Below are 24,225 nucleotides of genomic sequence, written 5' to 3'. Positions count from 1 at the left end.
TTAAGCTACTTTTAATCAGTTTAATACAGCATGAGAAGTGGCATGTGATCAAGGACCTGCAAATTTGGTATGGCACAAAAAAGTGTAGAGAAATTCCTGGAACATAAACTTTTTGGTTTTGTGCATACTGAAAAAAATTAACCAATGCTTTTTTGGCAAACTGAAAAAATTGGGTTCACAAGCATAAACAGGGATTAATCTTTGAATTATTCTTTGTAGCATTTTATTCACCATTTCATGTTAATCTAAGGACATCTTGGAATGTTAACACAAAATATGGTATTTTTACCTGTGCTAAATTTAAAGGAGAACAACAGAGTTCTGGTTAGTTACAGGGCCCAATTCTGCATCATGGAAATCCAGGGAATGTGTGATTTTAATTATAGGCTTGAGGACTAAGTATGCTCTGAGCTCAGTTTTGATGTTATCAGCAAAAAGTTCATTTATTTCCAAAGAATGTTTCTTGTTTGTATCTATTTGAAAAGTTTTGCCTTACCTCTTTGTACTGTTTTAATGTTTCAGCCTAAAGCTGCTTAAGCCAGGCCAAGAACCCGTGAAATACCAGGGTCCTAGAGACTTTCAGGCACTGGAAAGCTGGATGTTGCAGACACTAAATGAGGAACCAGCTGTAAGTGAACAGGAAATACTCCCTTCTTCAAGAGTCATACTGATTTCTTGAACTATAGGGGTTAAGTTTTGCTTTTCAAGAGGAAAACTTTATAAGAATAAAAATTGGATGATGGTGATAAACTGGAACAGTGGCCAAATAGCCATCAAACCCATAATTAAAACTGGCATCCTTTGACTTGCCCTTTGTTTCTTGTATTTAAAACCAAAATTCATAATCTTATTTCAAGGAAATATTAGCCTCTTGACATTTAAGATAGGATTTCCTGATACACATTCAGTTGACAAGTATAGGCCACAAGTACTTTGTCTTGACTAGGAAAAGTGGTTTAGCTAATACAAGCTAGGTAAGTCTAGCATAAACAACCTTTTTCCTAATGTAGATGCAGGGCAAGAATTAGCAGCTGATCATGCTGTTGTTTAGAGAAGAGTTAAGGCTACAACTCAACCAGCAAAATCGAGTTGCAGTGTGTTATCCTATAGCTACACAAGGAAAAGGCTTGAGTTTAGGTCTGGCTTATCTAGCGTATTAGATGAGCCTGGTGTTAAGTTAACCATTTTTCCTAGCCAAGACAAAGCCACAATGATTGCTGAGCTCAGTTGATTAAAAATACGCAGTTCTGCTTAAACAAGATCCATATTAATGTATCTTTTAAAAATTTAAACATCAGATGCAAAGAAGTTTTAGCAGTGTAGTTTCTAGTAATGTTTTTTCAGCTCTGAGCTAGTTCCTAGAAAAGTGTCTTTTTCCTGTTAAGTGACTGACTTAATGTTTGTGAGTGTTGCAGCTTAGTTATAAGATGGCCAAGTTCTAGTTTGCTCCTTTTCTAATATTGCTGGTTCTGTGGGATTGGGAAAGAGTGCTCAAAGTGGAGTCTTGAATAGCTTGTAAATTATAGATAGCTGAAAGACCTCATAAATTTATGTGATGGCACATGTGGTTTCTGTGACAGGAGTGGGCCTAATATGTGATAATTAGGGCTGCAGATTTGTCACTGCGTTTTTTTTTTTAAATAAAAAATCACAGAGCAGTCATGGTAATCTTAGTAAAAGTCACTGGTTTAGTGACTGCTCTGAGATTTTTTTTTTAATTTAAAAAAAAAAAAAAAGCCCCGAAAAGTGAGGGAGCACGGACTACCCACATCTGCACCCTCTGCCCCCGTAACACAACCCTAATCCCGGCCTGGTACAGAGACAGGGTGTAAGGAGTGACTATATGGCATACTTTCAGGCTCCAGTCTGAAGTCACCCTCCTTTCTTCTTCGAGTGATTGCTCATATCCATTCCAGTTAGGTGTGCGCGCCGCGCATGCACGTTTGTCGGAAGATTTTTACCCTAGCAACTCCGGTGGGTCGGCAGATCGCCCCCTGGAGTGGCGCTGCTATGGCACCTGATATATACCCCTGCCGGCCCATCCATGCCTCAGTCCCTTCTTACCGCCGTGTCGGTCGTTGGAACTGTGAAGCGCGGCATAGCTGTCCTCCACGTACCTAGCTTCTCCTTGTTCACTTGTTGTATATAGTTATCGTTAGTGTACAGAGTAATTAGTTCATAGTTGTCAATTAGTTATTGTATATAGTGTAGCGGGTTCGGGCTCTAGCCCTTCCCCGCACCCGGTGCCCGGGCTCATGCCCCGTTCGCCGGGATTCAAGCCGTGCTCGGCCTGCAAAAAGCCGATGCCCACGAGCGATCCCCACGACGCCTGCCTAAAGTGCCTGCGGGAATCGCACATATCTGAGAAGTGCCGCATTTGTAAGGCCTTCAAGCCGCGGACCAAGAAGGAGAGAGACCATCGTTTGAAGACTCTCCTTATGGAGCCAGCTCTTAACCTTCCTTCCTCAGCACCGAGTGCCGACACCACGCCGGCAATAGACCGCGCCGGCACCGCAAAGACGCCTCGGCACCGGCCTTCCCCAGCGCAGGCTCCCGACAGAAGAACATCAGCTGCCTCTACTCCTGCGAAGCAGGTTCGTGCAGCCCACCCGGCACCGACTCCTGCCGCGGCCCCGACGCCAGTGATACCGTAGACTCCGGGCCCGAGAGATCTGTCGAGTTCGGTCTTGGTGAGCTCCCCGGTGAGACCCGTGGTCGAGCTGACAGTCCCCTCTACGCCAGAAACATTCTCGTCAGCCAGGGACCTTATCGCAATGACCGAGTCTGCTCTGCCTCAACCCCCGGCACCGCCGGTGCGGGTTCTTCAATCTAGAAGCAAGCCGGCAGCCATGAGACCTCCGTCCCTGGAGTCGGCAGGCTGGCACCGATCTCCACCTAGGTCCCGGCACCGCTCCAGGTCCCGTGGAAGATCTCAGTCGAGGCACCGCTCACAGTCCCGTCACCGTTCACCACGGCGGTACCGGTCGTACTTGTGGTGCAGAACCACCTCCCGGTACTCTCGGCACCGCTCCGGTTCTAGTCATCACTACCGGCACCGAGACTCCCGCAGCCGCTCGCGCCGTCGGCGTTCCCGATCCTGGTCGACCTCCCACCACCGAGCTGGTGGCAGGTCCCGGTCGCGATCTCGGCACCGTTATGACTCCCGGTACCGGTCTCCGGCACCGAGGAGGTCTCCTCCAACGGGGGCAAGGGACCCATACCAACCTCGTTCGCCCCCCGGCCGTCCCGCCAGCCGTCTGTGTCTTCTCAGACAGATAGCCTATATGCCCCGGACACAGATGTACCTACTACCTTGTTCCACGAACCCCAGCCTCAAGAGCATGGACCGCAGCAGTTGGGGTTCTGGACACCTTGGGCGTACCATCAAGCCCAAGGCCATCAGCCGGGTCCCTCACGTTCCAATGTCTCGGAGCACAGGGTTCCTGAGGCCACGATTTCCCATCCTCCTCCCCCTCCCACGGAGGAAAGGTCCCAGCCTCAAGACCCCAAACCCCCTGCGGAGTCGGATGCAGTTCTTCAGGCAGAGCCCTCCGCAGACCCGCTCCTCCCAGGTCTCCCCTCTTCATCCTCTCCAGATGAGGCTGTGGCTGGACCCAGCCCGCCTCCACTTGACCTTAGGGCGCACCAGGACCTCCTCAGGCATGTTGCACAGAACATGAACCTGCAGGCCGAGGAGGTCTCGGAGATACAAGATCCAGTGGTGGACATATTGTCAGCGGATGCACCCACTAGGGTGGCCCTTCCGTTTATTAAAGCCATTCAAGCCAACGCCACTACCGTCTGGCAGTCTCCGGCTTCTGTTCCCTCCGCTGCGCGAGGAGTGGAACGTAAATACATGGTCCCCTCAAAGGGGTATGAATACTTGTATGTCCACCCTCCCCCTTGTTCCCTCGTTGTCCAATCTGTGAACGAGAGGTAGCGACATGGTCAGCAGGCCCTGGCCCCAAAATCCAAGGAGGCGAGACGCATGGACTTACTCGGCCGAAAAGTTTACTCTGCGGGGGCCCTCCAGCTCCGCGTCTCTAATGAGCAGGCCCTCCTTAGCCACTACAACTATAACACCTGGGCCGCAGCGGACAAATTTAAGTCGCTGCTCCCTCAGGAAGCACGTCAGGAGTTCTCCGCGATCCTTGATGAGGGCAAAAAGGTCGCGAGAACTTCCCTGCAGGCTGCCCTAGATGCCCCGGACTCAGCTGCACGTACTCTGGCATCTGATGTTACTATGCGCCGTATCTCATGGTTGCAGGTCTCCGGCCTCCCCCCGGAACTCCAGTATAGCATCCAAGACCTCCCATTTGAAGGCCAAGGCCTGTTCTCCGACAAAACTGACCCTAGGCTGCAAAGCCTATAAAACAATAGGGTCATTATGCGCTCCTTGGGGATGCATACACCCATGACCCAGCGCAGACCCTTCCAGCCACAGCAACAACACCGGCCTTACTCCCAACCCCGGCAGAGGCAGGACTTCGCCAGGCAGTGAGGCAGGAATGGTCGCCGCAGACAATCCAGCAATCAAGGAGGCCAGAACCAGAACCCCTCCAGGCCTTCTTCCGGGCCGAAACCTTCCTTTTGAAGGTGCGCCTGAGGGCGTTGTACCAGTTTCGTTGATGGATCCATCCCCTCCTTTTTCCAACCGTCTTTCCCTTTTCCTCCCTGCGTGATCCCAGCTAACATCGGACTGCTGGGTCTTACACACGGTGGAACTTGGATACCACCTGCAATTTGTTTTAAACCCTCCCTCCCACTCCCCTCCCTCGTCCCTCTTCAGGGACCCTTCTCACGAGCAACTCCTCCTACAGGAGGTGCGAGCACTCCTCGCCAAAGGAGCCATAGAGGAGGTTCCCGAGTACGAGCGGGGCAAGGGGTTTTATTCCCGCTACTTTCTAATCCCCAAAGCGAAGGGAGGTCTCAGACCTATTCTCGATCTGAGGGAACTCAACAGATACCTAGTAAAGTTGAAGTTCCTTATGGTATCCCTGGGGACCATTATCCCATCCCTGGATCCTGGAGACTGGTACGCCGCCCTCAACATGCAAGATGCCTACTTCCATATATGGAGATATGCCTATCTCATAGAACTGGAAGGGACCCCAAAGGGTCATCAAGTCCAGTCCCCTGCCTTCACTAGCAGGACCAAGTACTGATTTTGCCCCAGATCCCTAAGTGCCCCCCTCTCCCCCCCCAGGACTGAACTCACAACCCTGGGTTTAGCAGGCCAATGCTCAAATCACTGAGCTATCCCTCCCTCCTCTATCTTCCCACCCCACAGGAGGTTCCTCCGGTTTGTGGGCAACCGGCAACATTTCCAATTCGCAGTCCTCCCGTTCGGCCTATCTACAGCCCCAAGAGTGTTCACCAAGCATATGGCTGTAGTCGTTGCCCATCTTCGCCGCAGTCATATACACGTATTCCCATACCTAGATGACTGGCTTATCCGGGGACTTCTGAGGCCCAAGTCCTTAGGCACATCCGCATTGTCAAGAACTTGTTCTTAAGCCTAGATCTGCTGATCAATGTGGAGAAATCAACGCTAATCCCCACACAGAGGATAGAGTTTATAGGCGCCACCCTGGACTCCACTCTTGCCAAAGCCTCTCTGCCTCTGTCGAGGTTCCAAACTATGGCAGCCATCATACGGAGACTGCAAGCAGCACCCCTGACCTCGGTGCGCACCTGCCTTACCCTCCTTGGCCACATGGCGGCCTGCACATTCGTAACGAACTATGCAAGGCTCCGCCTAAGACCCCTTCAGTCCTGGCTCAACGCACAATACCGTCCGGCCAGAGATCCAATCGACAGGGTTGTCACAATTCCCCAGGGCATCTTGGACTCCCTCCAGTGGTGGCAGGACCCTTCCGTGGTGTGTGCGGGGCTCCCGTTCCATCCGCCCCAACCCTCAGTGTCCCTGACAACAGATGCCTCCTCCCTGGGTTGGGGGGCTCACCTCGGGCTCCTGCAAACCCGAGGCCTGTGGTCACCTCGCGAACTAACCCTCCACATCAACGTCTGGGAGTTGAGAGCGGTCCGCCTTGCTTGTCAGGCGTTCCGTCACCATCTGCAGGGCTGTTGTGTCTCGGTATTCACTGACAACACGATGACCATGTATTATATAAACAAGCAGGGCGGCACGAGATCCTCTCCCATGTGTCAAGAGACCTTACAACTCTGGGACTTCTGTATAGCCCATTCTATTCACCTTATCGCGTCCTTTCTCCCGGGGATTCGGAACACGCTGGCGGATCATCTCAGCAGGTCCTTCCTGTCCCACAAATGGTCCCTTCGCCCGGATGTTGCTCTTTCGCTCTTCCGGAGGTGGGGGTTTCCCCGAATGGACCTCTTCGCATCCCGCGGGAACAGGAAATGCCAGATGTTCTGCTCCTTTCAAGGCCTCTCATCGGGTTCGGTGGCAGACGCCTTCCTTGTTCCTTGGACAACGCACCTGCTCTATGCCTTTCCACCGTTTCCGCTCGTCCACAAGGTCCTATTGAAGGTGCGCAGAGACAGAGCCCGCTTGATCATGATAGCTCCAGCGTGGCCTCGGCAGCACTGGTACTCCATGCTGCTGGACCTTTCCGTAGCCGACCCTGTCCCGCTGTCCCTTCGTGTGGACCTGATCATTCAGGACCACGGCAAACTCCGTCACCCGGACCTTCAATCACTCCACCTCACGGCGTGGCTCCTGAGTGGCTGACCCGGTCTGAGCTCCGTTGCTCTACCCCAGTGCAGCAGGTGCTCCTGGGCAGCAGAAAGCCTTCCACTAGAGCGATGTATTCGGCCAAATGGAAGCGCTTCACCTGTTGGTGCGCGGAACGGAGTTTCCTTCCCACCGAGGTCTCCATTGCTAATATCTTAGACTATATCTGGTCCCTCAAGCAACAGGGCCTAGCGATATCATCTCTCCGGGTTCACCTGGCGGCCATCTCCACCTTTCACCCGGGGGGGATGGCCGCTCAGTGTTCTCTCACCCTATGGTGACTAGATTCCTTAAGGGCTTGGAGCGTCTCTACCCCCAGGTTCACCGCCCTGCCCCTACCTGGGACCTTAACCTGGTTCTGACCCAGCTTATGTCCCCTCCATTTGAACCATTAGCGACTTGCTCCCTTCTCTACCTCTCATGGAAAACCGCTTTCCTGGTGGCCATCACATCAGTGAGACAGGTCTCGGAGCTTCGGGCCCTCACGGTAGATCCCCCGTATACTGTGTTCCACAGGGACAAGGTGCAGCTGAGACCGCACACAGCCTTTCTCCCCAAGCTGGTATCGGTTTTCCATGTTAACCAGGAGAAATTCCTACCTGTTTTCTTCCCAAAACCCCATTCGACTCGCAGGGAGCAGCAGCTACACTCACTGGACGTCCGTAGGGCGCTCGCCTTTTACATAGAGCGAACTAAGCCATTCCGCAAAACCCCCCAACTCTTTGTTGTGGTGGCGGAACGTGTCAAGGGGTTACCCGTCTCCTCGCAGAGGATTTCCTCGTGGGTAACGTCCTGCATCCGCGCCTGTGATGAGTTGGCGCACGCCCCCCCGGGCCACGTGACTGCGCACTCCACCAGGGCTCAAGCCTCATCGCCTGCTTTCTTGCTCACGTGCCCATTCAGGAAATCTGCCGGGCAGCAACCTGGTCTTCTGTCCATAGCTTCGCTTCCCACTACGCCCTGGTTCAGCAATCTAGGGATGACGCAGCCTTCGGTTCCGCCGTGTTGCACTCTGTGACATCTCTCTCTGTCCCCACCGCCTAGGTAAGGCTTGGGATTCACCTAACTGGAATGGATATGAGCAATCACTCGAAGAAGAAAAGACGGTTACTCACCTTTGTAACTGTTGTTCTTCGAGATGTGTTGCTCATATCCATTCCACACCCGCCCTCCTTCCCCACTGTCGGAGTAGCCGGCAAGAAGGAACTGAGGAGCGGACGGGCCAGCAGGGGTATATATCAGGCACCAAAGCGGCGCCACTCCAGGGGGCGACCTGCCGACCCACTGGAGTTGCTAGGGTAAAAATCTTCCGACGAACGTGCACGCGCGGCGTGCACACCTAACTGGAATGGATATGAGCAACACATCTCGAAGAACAACGGTTACAGAGGTGAGTAATTGTCTTTTCTTGCCAGACTGGGAGCAACAGAGCAAAAGTACAGTAAATAGTTAAAAAAGACTTTTCAGGAAAAGAGGCGGTTGAGAGTCAATTGTCAGTGAGCTCTGACAGAGACACAAGCTGGAAGGCAGTCTCTGTGCAGGAATCTGAAGGAGATGGACCTACTCATATCCAGGTAATGATAAGCCTTAGGGGAAAACAGGCATTTGCATAGGCTGGCTTATTAGGGAAAACATATCTTAAAAACAGTATGCTTTTGGTTCTGTATAAATAATACTTTGCTTTAAAGAAGCTGACTGCCTTTCTTACTGTGCCCTGAGGGAACAGAACTGCAGGATCTGAGCCCAAGTCAGACCTGCTGTGGTAATCACATTTAATACACTGGGAACTGCAGCCAGGGCCCAATTTGAGAGTGGGAGAATCCTGTGGTTCTCCCCCAGGTCAGATGATAGTTGGAAGTTTGAAAGGAAGGGAGGGTACACTTGAAGAGATGGTGGATCACCAGGAGGAAAGACCAGATGCAGTTAGCCCAGTAACTGAGAGAGTTGCTTTCTGTATAGTAGACTCACATGTCAGTTTCAAATAACTGCTTATTAGTGTCCACTTGACACAGACCTTGATACAGAATAAAGCTGGAGTAGGAAATATTTTTGGGAATTTGAAAATTGACAGATGGGGATTGTCTCCATTTACAATGCAGCATGGAATCAGTACACATGGAGCACTATGTAAGACAGACAAATTGCCATACAATTCATGCTGTGTACATCAGTTGCATAAGACAGAAATAGTAATTATTTTGTTTCTTTTTAATAGGAGCAAGAATCTGATCTGCAACCACCAAAACTTCCGGAACCTAAACAGGGAATGCATGATCTCTCAGCAGCCAATTTCAAGATGCATATAGAAGAAGGTAATTTAATTATTTTCTTGTAGCTATGATTGGTACAGATATTTAGATCTAATTAATGAGAAGCCTGCAATATTTGCTTGATCTTGTGAGGAATGGTGGATTAGTCTTTAAAAGTATCTTTCTCCCATCTTCTTACCCAAAAATCTGTAACAGGTGGAAAGATAACATACAAAAAAAATCAGTTTTATTACATATTGCATACAATAAATATATTAAAGACATTAGGGTTATGAAATCAAGAACTCAAAAGTTAGGAAATCGCAGTATTAAGGTTGCACAAGCTATCTTAAATTCATCCTCTAATGCATATGCATTATGATTGCCATCATGTAATTGAAGACTTGCCATTTTTCCCTCACAGGATCCCAGCTTCATTTAGTACACGGAATGGACAATGCTCAATTAATGAGCCATCCTGCACTATTTTGTTTTATGCTCACGGTTCAATGTGTGAATCTCTAGGTTTTATTTACTGTGTATTATTCAAACCTTTTTTTATGGAAATACAATTATTTATTTCCTCATGGGCTCTTGTATGGCGCTCATCACTATAGTATCTAAGTGCTTCACAAGCATTAATTTATCTGTACATATTCTACATGGTCTACATATATTCCAGTTTCTGCTATGAATGAAGCAGAGGTCCTACAGACAACAGCCTCTTCTATTCCACAACCCTAACTCATCCCTAGAGCAAGTACCTCCTGTGCACTGAATGAGACAAGCATCCTGTGGAAAAATAGTATGCGATCATGTAATTAAAACTGTATCATAATGTCTACACACATGGTGGCTGAATTAAGGTTGCACAGGCAACCTTAATTCTGGGATTTTCTGATTTTTTTTTTTTTTTTTAGTGGTTGACTTTGCACTTTAATGTTCTTTTAATAGTTTTTGTCTGTATAATTTCCTAGGATTTAAAAAAAGCAAACTGAAAAAAATAGAAATTCCATCATGTGGGATTATATTGACACTCACTTGATTCATTGGTAGAGTTAGCAAAGAATCCTGTGCCACCTTATAGACTAACAGACGTTTTGGAGCATGAGCTTTCGTGGGTGAATACCCACTTCCTCAGATGCATGTAATGGAAATTTCCAGGGGCAGGTATATATATGCTAGCAAGCAAGCTAGAGATAACGAGGTCAGTTCAATCAGGGAGGATGAGGCCCTGTTCTAGCAGTTGAGTTGTGAAAACCAAGAGAGGAGTGCTAGAACAGGGCCTCATCCTCCCTGATTGAACTGACCTCGTTATCTCTAGCTTGCTTGCTAGCATATATATACCTGCCCCTGGAAATTTCCATTACATGCATCTGAGGAAGTGGGTATTCACCCACGAAAGCTCATGCTCCAAAACGTCTGTTAGTCTATAAGGTGCCACAGGATTCTTTGCTGCTTTTACAGATCCAGACTAACACGGCTACCCCTCTGATAATTGGTAGAGTTGTAATCCTTAGATCCACCACACAGACTCCTGCCACTTGAGCTAACAAGTAACTGATAGCAGTAGTAGGTTGTCATCTTATATGTGTCCCAGCAGTAGAAGGGGATGAGACACACACTTTGCCGTGGGTTTCACAGATATTGGTTGACTGCAAAGGAATAATGAGACTCAGGAGTCTTGGGTTCCATTCCTGGCTCTGAAGGCGAGAGTTCTCTAGTTGGCACAGACTCTTTTGCTCATTTCTGGCAAGCGTGACCTTTTCTGCCCTGTCTCCTCTAATCTGGCTCTGCCCCACTCCTGTCTTTCCCCAGCTCAGGCTTCTTATGCTACTCCCATTCTTCCCTACATAACCTCTGCTTCTCATTCCAGTGTCATTCTCCTTGCCTAATCAGTCCTAGCTTCCCTCCCTCTCTGTTTGCTGTCTGGTTCCCAGTGCCTCCCCCTGCCCCTTCGCATACTCAAGTCCAGTCATCTTGCTTAGGCAGTCCCACCTCTCAGCTTTTTGTCCAGTCTGTCTTTCCTTGGCTTCCTCCCCTTCAGTTAGCTCTGAGTTCCACTCTCCCTTCCTGGGCTCCTCCTTCAATCTCTCTCTCTATCTCATCCTTGGCTTTTTGTCCCAGTATCTTGGTTCAGCAAGCCTCAGCTCTCCCCATGCACCACAGCCCTCATCCCATCTCAGTGTTCCTTTGCCTAGCCAAGTAGTTCCCAGTCTCCCCCTGTCTCCAGTTTCCCTCACCAGCTCCCAGGGTGTCCACCCCATGTTTCCTTTACTGGCTACCCATCTCCTTGCCCAGGTAGTCCCAGTCTCCAGCATCCAGTCATAATTTTCCCCCCTTCCAAGTCCCACTCTTTCCAGATTCTTTGTGCAAGTCTGCTCCTTTCCCTCCTCACTGGTCCAGTTTTTGTCCAATCTGCATTCAAATCAGAAGGCTTCCTTTCCTACACTGGTTAAGTGCTAGCAGGATTGAGTCATTGGGACCACAAGAAAGGCAGGTTCCCAGCTCTCAGTTCTAGTGCCTGCCACTCCCTGGGCTCAGAGCAGTCATTATAGGGAAAGTTGTTCTGCGCCCCCTTGCCCTGTGCTAGAGCATGCTCAGTGGCTGGTGCATGCGGAGTCCAGTCACATGTCAGAGCTGCGATATGCTCAGTGAGGATAGAATCTTCAGAGATTTTATATTTATTTTATATTTAGGTTGCATAATACATTTTCAATTATAAAAGATTCTTGTAACTTTACGAAACTCTCTAGCACCTCCATTGTTTTGAACAGGCCTGTGAAATTCAACACAGACAACACCCTGGGGCTAGAGAGATGATTTTTTCTTGTCCCATGGAATTCCATTCAGGTAGCACTAGAGTGGGTGGTCATGGAAGGAGAGCTAGGTCAGGCTCTCTCTCCTCCCCACACCCCTGACACAGCCTCTTGTCCCAGTAGTCCATCCCTGCCCTCTAGGGCTATCGCATGGGTCAGGCGCTCCCACAACTCCACGGTTTGGGGAAGAGAGAGCCAGACTGGGCTCCCCTCACTCATCCCTTGGACCTAGCACACCCTGAGCCCCATGCTCCATTTTGGGATAATAGCCATCCTCTGTTGCTAAGTAATGTAGTTATTTTTGTAGTTCAAGTGATAGAAGTCTGTGGCGCAGTGCTGAAAGTTCTGGGTTCCAATCGATTTAAAAAACCTAAGAAATTGTAACCTAAATAACTTCTTTTTACCTTTTTTTTTTTTTTTTTTTAACTGCAAAGTGCAGTACTTGAAAGTGAGGAAATACTAGATTTAAGATTGCATTATAAGACAGTTTTTAATTACATGATCACATGGTAGTTTTTTCATTAGATGCCTGTCTCTTTCAGTGCAGAGGGTAGATACACAAGGGGGCAGAATTAAGGTTACATGGGCAACTCTTAAATTTAGCATTTCCTAACTTGTGAGTGCTTTGTTTTGCAAACTAAATAATCTTTTATTGTAATTTTTGTATATCTAACCCTGTGCATACACCATACATTTTTGTTATTGTTGGGTGCAGTTTTGGAATTTAAAAAAGTAATAATTCTGATTGTACAATCTGCATCATCACTGCATTAGCTACCTATTCTAAATGAGAAATGTCAACTTAGTAAACTTTAAAAAACCCTAATATTTCAGCTTGGAAACCACATACTAATTAAACTCTTGTATTGTCTGGACAAAAAATACAAATTGATAGTTTTCCAGTAAGGATGGAAATATGCCTCACAGTAGTGGCATTGGGTTTTGTGTGCGATTTCTCACCTGTTTCAAAAACACTAAATCACACTGAAGCTTTCACTTGTTCATCATTTTATGGGGACAACACAGAATGATGTGAAATGTCAAGTTATTCATGGCTGATGGACCACAAAAGAGAACGGGGCAGCAATGATAAGTGGTGTGCACATTTGCTGCACTTGCCAACTCAGAGGTTCATTGCAGATAAAAAGCCACTGGACTGAGTCATTAGATTCCTTACTTTTTAGATCTTTGTTTATATGGTTCCTGGTTAAGAAACTAGACTATAAAGTAATGGTGAGACTACTGATTGAGTAAAAATATGAAAAAGGCAACAATCCCCGACAGAAAGTTGTACCAATAAATCTTATTTTCATCAATCTTTCTCTCTGCTTCTCAAGTTTTCTTTCAAACATTTAAACTAGAATGGAATTACAGTAGAGCCTGCCTACAGTGAATCTCCATTTATAGTGAAGTTGTTCTGTTAGTAGAAGCCTTTGCGGGGGGCGAGGGGAGGATCGGGGAAGCAGTGAAAAAGACTTCATTATTATAAGAGGTTTCCATTCTTTCATTTGACATTCTTTTCTCTGTATTTAGTTCCTTTCTATTCTATCTTAATATAGAGTTGCCTTGATGTTGTTAGTGCTTCATGATACTGACTTGACTGCTACGGCTACACTGGAGAGTTTACAGCAGAGGAACTGCAGTGATGCCACTGTAAGCTCTCTAAGCCGGCGGGAAGAGAGCTCTCCTATTGGCTTTACTGCTTCAGCCCCGTGAGCGGTGTAGCTATGTCAGCGGGAGATGCTCACCCACCAACATAGTGCTGTCTACACCGACGCTTAGGTCAGTGTAACTTACATTGCTCAGGGGAGTGGCTTTTTCACATCCCTGAGCTACATAAGTTATACTGCCATAAGTGCTAGTGTAGACATAGCCTAAAGCACTTAGGCCCAGTTTTTTAAAGTTATTTAGGCATTGCTTTGCTGTCACGTGCCTAACTGATTTAGGAGCTTAAATATCGTTTTCAGAAGGAATCTAGGCACTTAGAAGTTTAAATCCCATCAACAGCCAGTGGGATTTAGACTCTTAAGTGTCTAAATTATTTGTTGTTGACAAATCCATGTTTGCTGTTACTTATAACCCTAGCTATTCCTCGTATCTTTTACTAATTGATTGTTCATTTTTTTCCAGTATCTTTCCAGGTGTCAAAGGTAGGCTGCCTGGTCTATAATTCCCCAAGTCCCCCTTTTTTCACCGTTTTAACAATAGGAAATATGTTCGTCCTTCTCAAGTTCTCTTTATCTAAAATTTCTTTAACCTGTTTTTTCCACATTTGACTTGTTCCTTCCCCCATTTTGTTAATATTAATTGCGTTGAGTATATGGTCACTATTAATCTTTTTTGTGAAATAGGCATTAAATACCTCAACCTTCTTGATGTCATTAATTATTAGCTCTCCTTTCCTGCTATGTGGGGGACCTACACTTTCCTTCATCTTTCTCTTGCTCCTAATATACTTACGATACCATTTGTTACTAAGTTTTATGTCCCTTGTTAGGTGCAACTAATTTTGTGCCTTAGCCTTTCTGATTTTGTCCCTATATGCTTGTGCTCTTCTTCTGTATACCTTAGTAATTTGTCCATTTTTCACCTTTTGTGGGATTTCTTTTTTATTTTCAAGTCATTAAAGAGCTCCTGTTGGAGCCATGTTGGCCTCTTACTATTCATCCTATATTTCCTTACATCAGGATAGTTGGCAGTTGTGCATTTAATATTGTCTTCTTGAGAAATTGCCAGCTCTCCTGAACTCCTTTATCTCTTAGGTTTTGTTCCCATCGGACCCTATGTACCAGGATTACATGACAGAGATTTTAAAAGTCCTTTTCCCAGAGAGCTTGCAATTTTAACTTAGATAAACACAAACAAGAAGATGACAGAAGATCAGTGCAAGGAAAGAAGGAGAGTTAATTCAAATAGTTTTATAGCAACTGAATTGCAGTCACTTCTGTATTTAGAAATGTATTTAGTGTTTGAGCTTTCTCTTTAAATTATGCTGTTTACTTTTTGACCTCCTGCTGTTTTCCCCTCTTCAGCAGTGTAGCTGACCCACGTGAATTCTTGTTAGAATAAGAAATTTTAGCAAATGGTTAGATGAAAATTATTATGCTTTTAATAAACATCTACCTTTGGCAGTGTTTTTTGTGAAGATGTATGGATGGAGGAAAGACATGATCTATGCACTGATGTGCTTGGATATGACATTGAAAAACTAGCTCCTGAAATATTCATGGCCATGTTTAGTTTAAGATATTTCAAACTAACTAAGTATAAGTGAAGTACTGTACAATGGATACCATTTAAAAACTAATGTTTACTGCACCACAGTATTTTATCTTTACTATTATATTTTCAGAATTACCTGTACTTAAGCTGGAAAGTACCGTGATAAATTTATAATTGGTGGTAAATAGCTAATCTTTAATGACAGCTGCTGTTTCAGGTACATATGAATTGAGTCTTTTTTTTTTCTTCCCTCTTTTAAAGGTAATCACTTTATCAAATTCTTTGCCCCTTGGTGTGGCCACTGCAAGGCTTTGGCTCCAACCTGGGAACAGCTGGCCTCAGTTCTTGAACATTCTGAAACTGTCAAGATTGGCAGGGTAGGTTGAAAGCTCTTATTAATCTGGAAATATACCTCCTTTGGATGAATACATTAGTCAAGTAGCACACTACTCATCGTATATAGTCTATAAGCCAAACTTTATTTACTCTGTTTTGTCACTTGATAAATCACCTTCACAGACCCCATTTTAATTTTGAGCTGGCTATTTCTCTTTTATGCCTCACGGACCCAAATATTTTATTTATCCTGATGAGATGGCCAACTCTGAATTGACAAGACCTATTCATTTTAAATAAGGGCATGCCAGAAACTTGTCTGTACTCAGATTACTGTGTTTCAGAGTTATGAACGAAAAGAAAGGGTGAATACACTGGATGATGAGAGGAATATTTTCAGTTTTGATTTTTGTATTGCACTGCCCTTGTCTGTTGTCAGGGCTTCATAAATTTCAAGGTTTATTTTCAGTAGTAAAAATTACTCTTCCTCTTCCAGTATGCTATATACAACTGGATAGCTTTGTAATTTTTAGATCCAATAAAGGCATTAATGATGCATTGTTTCTCATCTCTTCATATTCTCCCTCCACCCTCCAACAAAAAAAATTAGCATAGACTTCTGGAGGACTTCTGTCTTAAAAACTGATTTCTTGTCCTGCTTTACTATTTCCCTTAGGGATGATAACTAGATTCTGTGGTGTATTTACCATGGGAGATGATTATTTGTTCCTGAAGTGACTTCTATGCAGAGGTATGCAGGTGGTCTGGCAACTGCAATTACTCACTTTATTTGCTGACCCATGCCAAAGTCATGCTGGTGTCTAGCAATCTGAATCCCTCAATGTTATCTGATGGTGCTAAATGTATAGAGACTAACTTTTTTAAACTCTTAAACCTTCAAAGGTATTCACTTGGTATTTAAAGACTGCTGTCATTAACTTCTAAGTAAAACTGTTAATGACAAAGAAGCTGCAGTCTCTCCTTTCTCTCTGTAAGAGTAGACTTTTCTTATGGTGTAGATCAGAGTGAGTCTTTTGAGAAATTTAAATGTTTTGAAATCTGGCAACACAACTGAGATTGCTCAGAATAAAGTACTAGAGGATTTTGATCCTTTGATATTATCTGTATGTATTAAATGCTGTATGTAGTGATTACTTTTTGAGCATCTGGAATGTTTGCGTGAGCTATCTGGTGCAGTTATTGCTTGGTTTAAGTATGTTCCTACTATAGTATTACCCAGTCTCTCTTAATGTAGAAAGTTATAAACCCATTGTTTTCAAAAGTCCTGTTTTATCCAGTGTTCCATCTTGCATGTTTTAGCATTTTTTCCCTAATAAAGGCAGTCAGTTTTGTCTCAGTGCCTACCCAGTTTTGTGTAACAGGAGCCATGAAACTATTGGAAACTAGTTTTGGCTCAGACTGTGATTCTCTACGTAGGCAGGAAACATGACCTTCATGTAATCCAGGTGAATGTCAGTAGCACCTGTTACTTTGTGCCTGTAGTCTGCTTAGTTGTCCTCACTTCAGAGATCTGTGGCAAAGAGTTCCTAATGTTAACTTAAAAAATCTAAGTGCTATCTCAAGCAGATGCTGGAACCATGCACGTGACATGTAGATATTTATTTGCTTATTAACTGGATTTGTAAATCAGGGTATGCCTACACACGGATTAAAAAAGATTGCTGTCCCAGGTCAGCTGGCTCAGCTTTCTGGTTTGGCTCTGGGCTAAAAAAAATTGCTGTGTAGACATTTGTGCTGGAGCCTGAGCTCTGGGACCTTGTGAGGGGAGGAGGGTCTCAGAGCTTGGCCTCCAGACCAAGTCCAAACGTCTACACAGCAATATTTAGCCCCACAAGCCCAAGTCAGTTGTCCTGGGCCATCCACAGCTGTACCGCAGGTTGTTTATCCCTGTGTAGATGTACTCTCTGTCCTTACAAATTGGCTTGTGGCAAAATTAGAATCTAATTTGAATTCCAGTTGCTCAGCATTTGGAATTTCCCTTGCATTGAAGTCAAGTTACTAGCTGTTTTGCTTTCTGATTTCAGAGTACTCCAGTATGATTTTAAAAAAACCCAAGCCATTCTAAATCTTTCTACTGAAAATTTAGGTTTCAAACTCTTAACATATGAGTGCTGGGTGTCCTGCTTCCCAGGTTGCAATTTTTTTCACTCTGCAAATACTGAATGCTTGTTCTAACTAGCATATTAATTGTAGTGCCTTTGTTCTTTTCTGCTTCTGCCTCTACCCTCCCTGAGTGGCTTGAGAGAGATTTGGAACACTGACTTAAATGGCTTTCAAGACAAAACTTGTAAATTATTCCAATTAGCTTCTGACAAACTTTGCTTTTCTCTGTAGATACATAGTGAGAGATATTAAATATAGAGGATATGATGCTGTGTTTGGAACAGCATGGATTTTATTCCATATGAATGAATGATTATAACTATTTTAAACTCTAGGTTGACTGTACACAGCATTATGAAGTCTGTTCTGAAAACCAAGTTCGTGGATATCCCACTCTCCTCTGGTTTAGCAATGGTGAAAAGGTGAGGCTGCAAATACAGGACGAGGTCAAACCCTTTCTTCCTCTGTGAAGACAAGCAGGCTTGTAGAATGTTCTTGCATGTTGGGAAAAGTTGGCTTATTTGAATATATTTGAAAGCCTCTTTTTGTAAGAGATGTAAAGATAGACGATATGAATGGAGCAGTGTTTGGGATGGAATGATGACTTTTGTTTGTGCCATAATAAAACTTGTAATATAGTTGTGCATCCTGGTCTGCAAATAACCAAAACCAGGGATAGATATCTCAAAACATACCAGCTTGTGAGAGAACTTGGGGTATATTTTCATCTTCCAACTTTATCCTTACATGTAAAAGTGTCTGGAAATACAGATGAAATAGACAAAATACAAAGCTAAAAGAGGGAATTCCTCCCACCCCATCCCCCAATTTTGCGCCTCCAGATTCACTTTCATGGGTATTGCATGGCCCTGGAGTCATCAGCTCAGAGCAGTGCCTGTTGAGTTCACAAGTCTGAACATTTGAAATGATGTTATCAGAATCCTGTGGCTCCAGTTGCCCAAATTCAAAGAATTGCAAGAAGGACTTGGAAGAGGTTAGGGAAATGAGGAGTGCAGATCTGCTGAGCCAATGCATTTGAACAGCACCAAATAAGCTTTACTGTAAGTAATATTTTCCTCCTAAGAGAATTGCCTCTGAAGATCTTCGCATTTGGGAGATTTACCAGAAGTAACTCTAAAGGAGGACTAAACAAGCAAGAATCGTGGAACTGCTTTCAACCATTGGAGTAAGATTCAAATTAGTGAGAATAGTGCTGCATATGAATAGAGCTAAAAGTGTTAGCTTTACGAATTAAGTCATGCTCACATAGTCTATTAAATTAATCTGCCTTAGAGCTAGTGGAATGAGCTCTAAACTTGTTGTTCAGGAAGACATCAACTCTATTGCAACAAGTCTAAACACAAAGAATAACCCATTTCTGAAGTCTTTCACTTCATTTCTAGACTATCAGAAAAGACTGTGAACAGCCTAGGTAACTTTCTAATGGGTGTCATTGCACCTAAATAAGTTATCACTCTGTGTCAAGTTTACGCATCTATTTTCCCCAAGTAACTGGTATTAGGAAGAAAACTGGAGGGTTTGTGTTGCAGTGCAAATTAGCCAACAACCACCTTAAGTAAAAAGTTTGGGGTAAGGATGTGAATCTTTGCAGAGCATAATCACCACGGTGGTCATCAAAGCCTGTAACAGAGCAGAAGTGAAGATTCTGAACTTCTGGAGGGAGAATTACAGCTGGGAATGTTGATTTAAGCTGATTGTTGTCTCCACAGCCCTAACAGCAGGGGATAGAGAATAAGACGGAGAGTATCTTATTGCCCTTATATAAATTCATGGTACGCCCACTTGAATACTGCGTACAGATGTGGGCTCCTCATCTCAAAAAAGATATACTGGCACTAGAAAAGGTTCAGAGAAGGGCAACTAAAATGATTAGGGGTTTGGAATGGGTCCCATATGAGGAGAGATTAAAGAAGCTAGGACTTTTCAGCTTGGAAAAGAAGAGACTAAAGGAGGAAATGATAGAGGTATATAAAATCATGAGTGATGTGGAGAAAGTAAATAAGGAAAAGTTATTTACTTGTTTCCATAATACAAGAACTAGGGGCCACCAAATGAAATTAATGGGCAGCAGGTTTAAATAAAAGGAAGTTCTTCACACAGTGCACAGTCAACTTGTGGAACTCCTTTCCTGAGGAGGTTGTGAAGGCTAAGACTATAACAGTGTTTAAAAGAGAACTGGATAAATTCATGGTGGTGAAATCCATAAATGGCTATTAGCCAGGATGGGTAAGGAATGGTGTTCCTAGCCTCTGTTTGTCAGAGGGTGGAGGTGGATGGCAGGAGAGAGATCACTTGATCATTACCTGTTAGGTTCACTCCCTCTGGGGCATCTGGCATTGGCCACTGTTGGTAGACAGCATACTGGGCTGGATGGACATTTGGTCTGACCCAGTATGGCCATTCTTATGTTCAGAGACCAACACAGCAAAGGCTCTTAAGCACAAGGGTACATTCTGACTCTCCAAAACAATTTCCAAGATACTTTATGTTGTTGTCCCAAGAGAGACTCTTAGTGTCCTCAAATAATAGTGTATTTCAGCAGGACCACCAAACATCAGTGACATTACAAAGAGCTATGGTCACTTCAGAGTAGACTTTTGTGACAAGATGGGTCTATTTTTTGAACTACTTATCCATTAGTGAAGACGAAGTTACTCCTATTCCCTTGGACCTTTCAGCTGCTTCCAAAACCAGAGGCTAAGAAGAAAAAAAAAATAAAAAATTTGCTTCTATGCTTGGTAAAGATGACTCTCCTTTTTAGCCACTGCCCTGATGAACTACAGATCTCTGGCAAGGTCAAGTTGGCCTTTATCAACATCATGCTATTTCCTCATGCTGGACTCTCCTCAGAATCAGGAAGATGTTTCTTTGGACAAGTATGACATCCAGAAATAAAACTTCCAACCTTTTTACCCAGCAACTCCTGGAAAATGTTATAGTTGTCCAATGGGAAGGTCATAATTCTGTTCAATAAGGGAGGAACTGCTTCAGCCAGTTGAGCATTGTCTCTATCGTTGTCATCTTCCTCCTCATAATAGAAATTTGGCATCATGTCATCAGTACTGGAAAGAGGTAGATAAGGTCTCCAAGGGTGGTGGAGGAGAAAAAATGGGCAGAGCTCTGCCCTGCTGAAATGGATAAGAATAAGCAGGTACAGACTTCTCATGTGATCTTTGATCTCCCTGGTTTGGACTGGCAGTATGGGAGGAGGGACAGAAGAAGCCACAGCTATTTGGGCATAGACCATATAAATGACAAAGATACGAGATCTGTAGTGTTCACCAAAGGCATAGGAGATGACTAAAGAGACATGTCTGTTTCACTCTCAGAAGGTGCAGGAAAGTTTGTAAACAGTACCTTGAAAAGATATTCCAAATCTGAGGTACATCTCATAGCTCACACCTGAGGGGGCTGAAATTGACCCCAAAGACTTCTGGGACTTACTGAGATTCCAAAACTTGAAGCCTTGTCAAAGGAAGTACTTGACTTAACTGACAGAACACAGTGACAACAGTTCAAACTAAAACATAGAGACTAAATCTGATAGTTTGCTGTATTTTTTCTTACACTGTGTTTACACACTGAAGATAATCTTTGTGACCCTGAGAGCTAGAAACATGAGCTAACTTCTTTTAGAAATGAGACCAAGATTTCGAGTGCTCCTAATTCCATGTTTTACTTTAGTCAGCTACTTTTTAAAATCTCAAATCTTTCTTTTAAATGAAAGTTTAGGTTCTAAAGTACAAGGGAAGGATTCCATGGCAATTTCTGAATCCTTGGAGTAAACTTAGTCCTGTACATATGTTTACAGATCACAGAGCATTTTATTTTGAATATGCATATTACATGCTCTATTACAGATATTTACCATATTTATCTTTTAGATAAAATCCAGAACTTCAGAAAACTCTATTTGCTAAACAATATGTATTTTAACAAATGGTTTGATTAATTGTAGGCTGACCAGTATAAAGGAAAGAGGGATTTGGATTCATTAAAGGAATATGTCGATTCTCAGCTACAAAATGCCGAGAAAGCTCCAGATGCTGATAAGCCACCTGAAGTTCCACAGCAGCCTGGAGAACCCACTCATGATGAGGTAAGTGGTATTGTGCTGTAAAATTATATAAAAAATCTTTGTACCAACAGCTGTACTGCCACTCCCTGTCATTTACCACAATGTTTTTGATGGCTAAAATGATAGCTTAGTAACCTGTAAACAATAACTTTTGTGAACCTTGCCAAAAATGTTTGCATGCAAAACTTTTAATAAAAAGTTAGTATTAGATATTGTAGTTTAGCAGTTGTTATTGAGGAACATATAACCATAAGCTTTTCTGATGCTTTTACTAACCTGATGCATTGGAAAACTCTGAAGAAAAAAATCTGTCCATATGTCATTATAGTCACAGTAAATTGTTTAGCTAGTTGCATGTATGTCCATCTATTGATAGAGTTTAAAAAATGAACTTCTCTTTTTTTTTTTTTTTTTGGTCTACTAAATTGCACCTTGTGTGTCTTTCACATAGTCAGAATCCTTGTGACATCACATTTGGTTGTTGTGGAGATGATTGTCACAAACAGGATTCTGACCTGAAATAGGAAAGAGACAGCAGGAACAGGTGGGCATCTGAAAAACGAAGATACTGTATTTATAGGGAAAGGAAGGATGGAGGGAGAAAAAATCCCAGAGAAGGTGGTGGAAGAGCAAGATTTGCATCGGGAAACATGAATGTGATAGCGTGGCAGATCATGGCAGTAAAAGTTTTGAGTTTGGAATGACTGCATTAATTTTGTGTTGGAGCTACAGGGAGTCATGCAGATTGCCAAGCACAATAAAAATCCATTAGTACTCTGTGGTCTAACTTCATCACTTTGTTTTTATCTTTAAAAAAAAAAAAAAAAGCCACATACTTCTGCTTTTCACTTTTGGGTTTTATTGCAACTAATGTGCAAATATCATCATTGAGAAATTGTAACATCCATAAGTACAGCCTAAGTTCGGTTTATATAATATTTATGGTTTGCGAAATAAGTGTTTGTTATGTCCACAAAATGTGGGATGGTAGTGGACATATAAAATTATAATACATGTGGGAGATTATTTTTTCCTCTGGTAATTTATAGGTCGAAGTTTAATACCTAATTTTCAGATAAAATCAAGCTTAATAAAATAATTACATGTAGTTTCATGACCTAACTATTTTTTGTAAATGTTGTTAACCAACATCTTTACTATTATAATGTTGAATTTCAGTGTTTTATTTAAGATAGGGCTTTAGTGAATTGACTTAGATTTGACTGTTTTAATATAAAAATGAGAAATACAGAGAAGTTTTTTAATTAAACTTATTGATGTCTTTTCCTCTTTGATTTTTGTTCTCTTAAAGTAAAAGATCCTTTTTTACTGGGGTAATAGGTAGTATTGTCAGTTCCCTCTTTCATTTATTCCCAGTTGTAACCTGAGGCTTTTATAGAAAGTAGATTTGGTCAGTCATCACAGACTTACCATTTGAACTTTCATTTGAAGCCCACCCTCTCCCACAAACAATTTTTAGAGCAGAAGTTTAATCCTTATTTGGTAGACTGAACTCAATTTTATGTCAATTCAAATGACTAGACTACAGACAAGCAAAATACTGTCCTTTTTTTTTTTTTTTACCACTCTCCTCCCACCATTCAGCTACTATTTACTAAAAAGCATGTATGAAATCCATACTTGGTGAGGGGTTTGCATTTTACACTTGACATGCAAATATTTTTCTAGTGACAAGTCTATTTACATTACATAAAGTAACAATACACTAGGAAAGCTTTTAAAGATATCAGAATTCACACTTTAGTATTTTTTTAACCCTTCAGACTAATTGTTAGCTCAGTGATTCCATAGGAAGTTGCATGACAGCATATGAAAATGAAGTTGAAGGTTCAGTAGCTGCTAGACACTTAGCCTTTCAGATACTATGAAGTTATATATTTGAGTACACTGCATTTTTCAAAAAATGGGTGAAAATGACCTTGAAATATTTTAATTTCTTGGTATATAAGAGAGAGGTGTAATTTGGGGGTTAGCAGTGGCATACACTGCTAATCTTATTGAATAGCTATCATAGTGACAGCAACAGGCATGTGAGTTTCTCTTTGACATGTTTCAGGCGTTCAAAGGACGGACTTCTTATACGGTTTTGACTTGTGTTTCTTTTGACAGCCTACAGTCCTGTCTCTCTCTGAAAAAGACTTTGACCAAACCATTGCTAAAGGAGTTACCTTCATTAAATTCTATGCTCCATGGTAAGTAGTTTTTGTATATATTTCCTGAATTATTGGTATTTAGCTTTTTATTCATTGTTTGGTGTGGGCTTTGTGCTCCTATATAATTTTTATTTAGATATATAAAATGCATTAAATCTTAACCTGTGTACAAAGCTTGAATAATTAAATATTTATCAACAAGCAGACTGGCAACAAAATTCTCCTATCGTCCCCCAAGAAAGACTGGCAAAACCCACCTTGCTGCATACCCAGAATCAAATCCAGACTCTGGCAGACATGAGGGGAAAGGAGGGAAGTGACATTTCCCTTGAAGACTCGCCACCTAAGAATGCCCTGACTCTGTTTAAACTGGCTGTTGCTTGAACACCTCTTAGTTTTCTTGGACTCACACAAGGAGAGAGGTGCTCTCTGCATCAGAGCAGGGCCCAAACTGTTTACGACTTCTGAGGTTAGGAACTTCACCTGG

General features: G+C 43.5%; 1 protein-coding gene across 3 annotated transcripts in view; it reads left to right on the top strand.

Moving 5' to 3' along the window:
- The window catches only part of TXNDC5 (thioredoxin domain containing 5), a 73,547-nt gene that overhangs the window by 43,359 nt on the left and 5,963 nt on the right, over nt 1-24,225 (top strand). For all 3 annotated transcript variants that reach the window (XM_050940138.1, XM_050940139.1, XM_050940137.1), the window contains 6 exons: nt 523-628; nt 8,931-9,027; nt 15,267-15,382; nt 17,801-17,887; nt 21,445-21,585; nt 23,695-23,777. In XM_050940138.1, the coding sequence (XP_050796095.1) occupies nt 523-628; nt 8,931-9,027; nt 15,267-15,382; nt 17,801-17,887; nt 21,445-21,585; nt 23,695-23,777 (630 nt within the window). The remainder of the gene's footprint in view (nt 1-522; nt 629-8,930; nt 9,028-15,266; nt 15,383-17,800; nt 17,888-21,444; nt 21,586-23,694; nt 23,778-24,225) is intronic.

This window comes from Gopherus flavomarginatus, chromosome 2 (assembly GCF_025201925.1).
Source record: "Gopherus flavomarginatus isolate rGopFla2 chromosome 2, rGopFla2.mat.asm, whole genome shotgun sequence".
NCBI classification, from domain to species: Eukaryota; Metazoa; Chordata; order Testudines; family Testudinidae; genus Gopherus; species Gopherus flavomarginatus.
The sequence above is the reverse complement of the archived record's forward strand: the minus strand, read 5'-3'. Positions and strand labels throughout refer to the sequence as shown.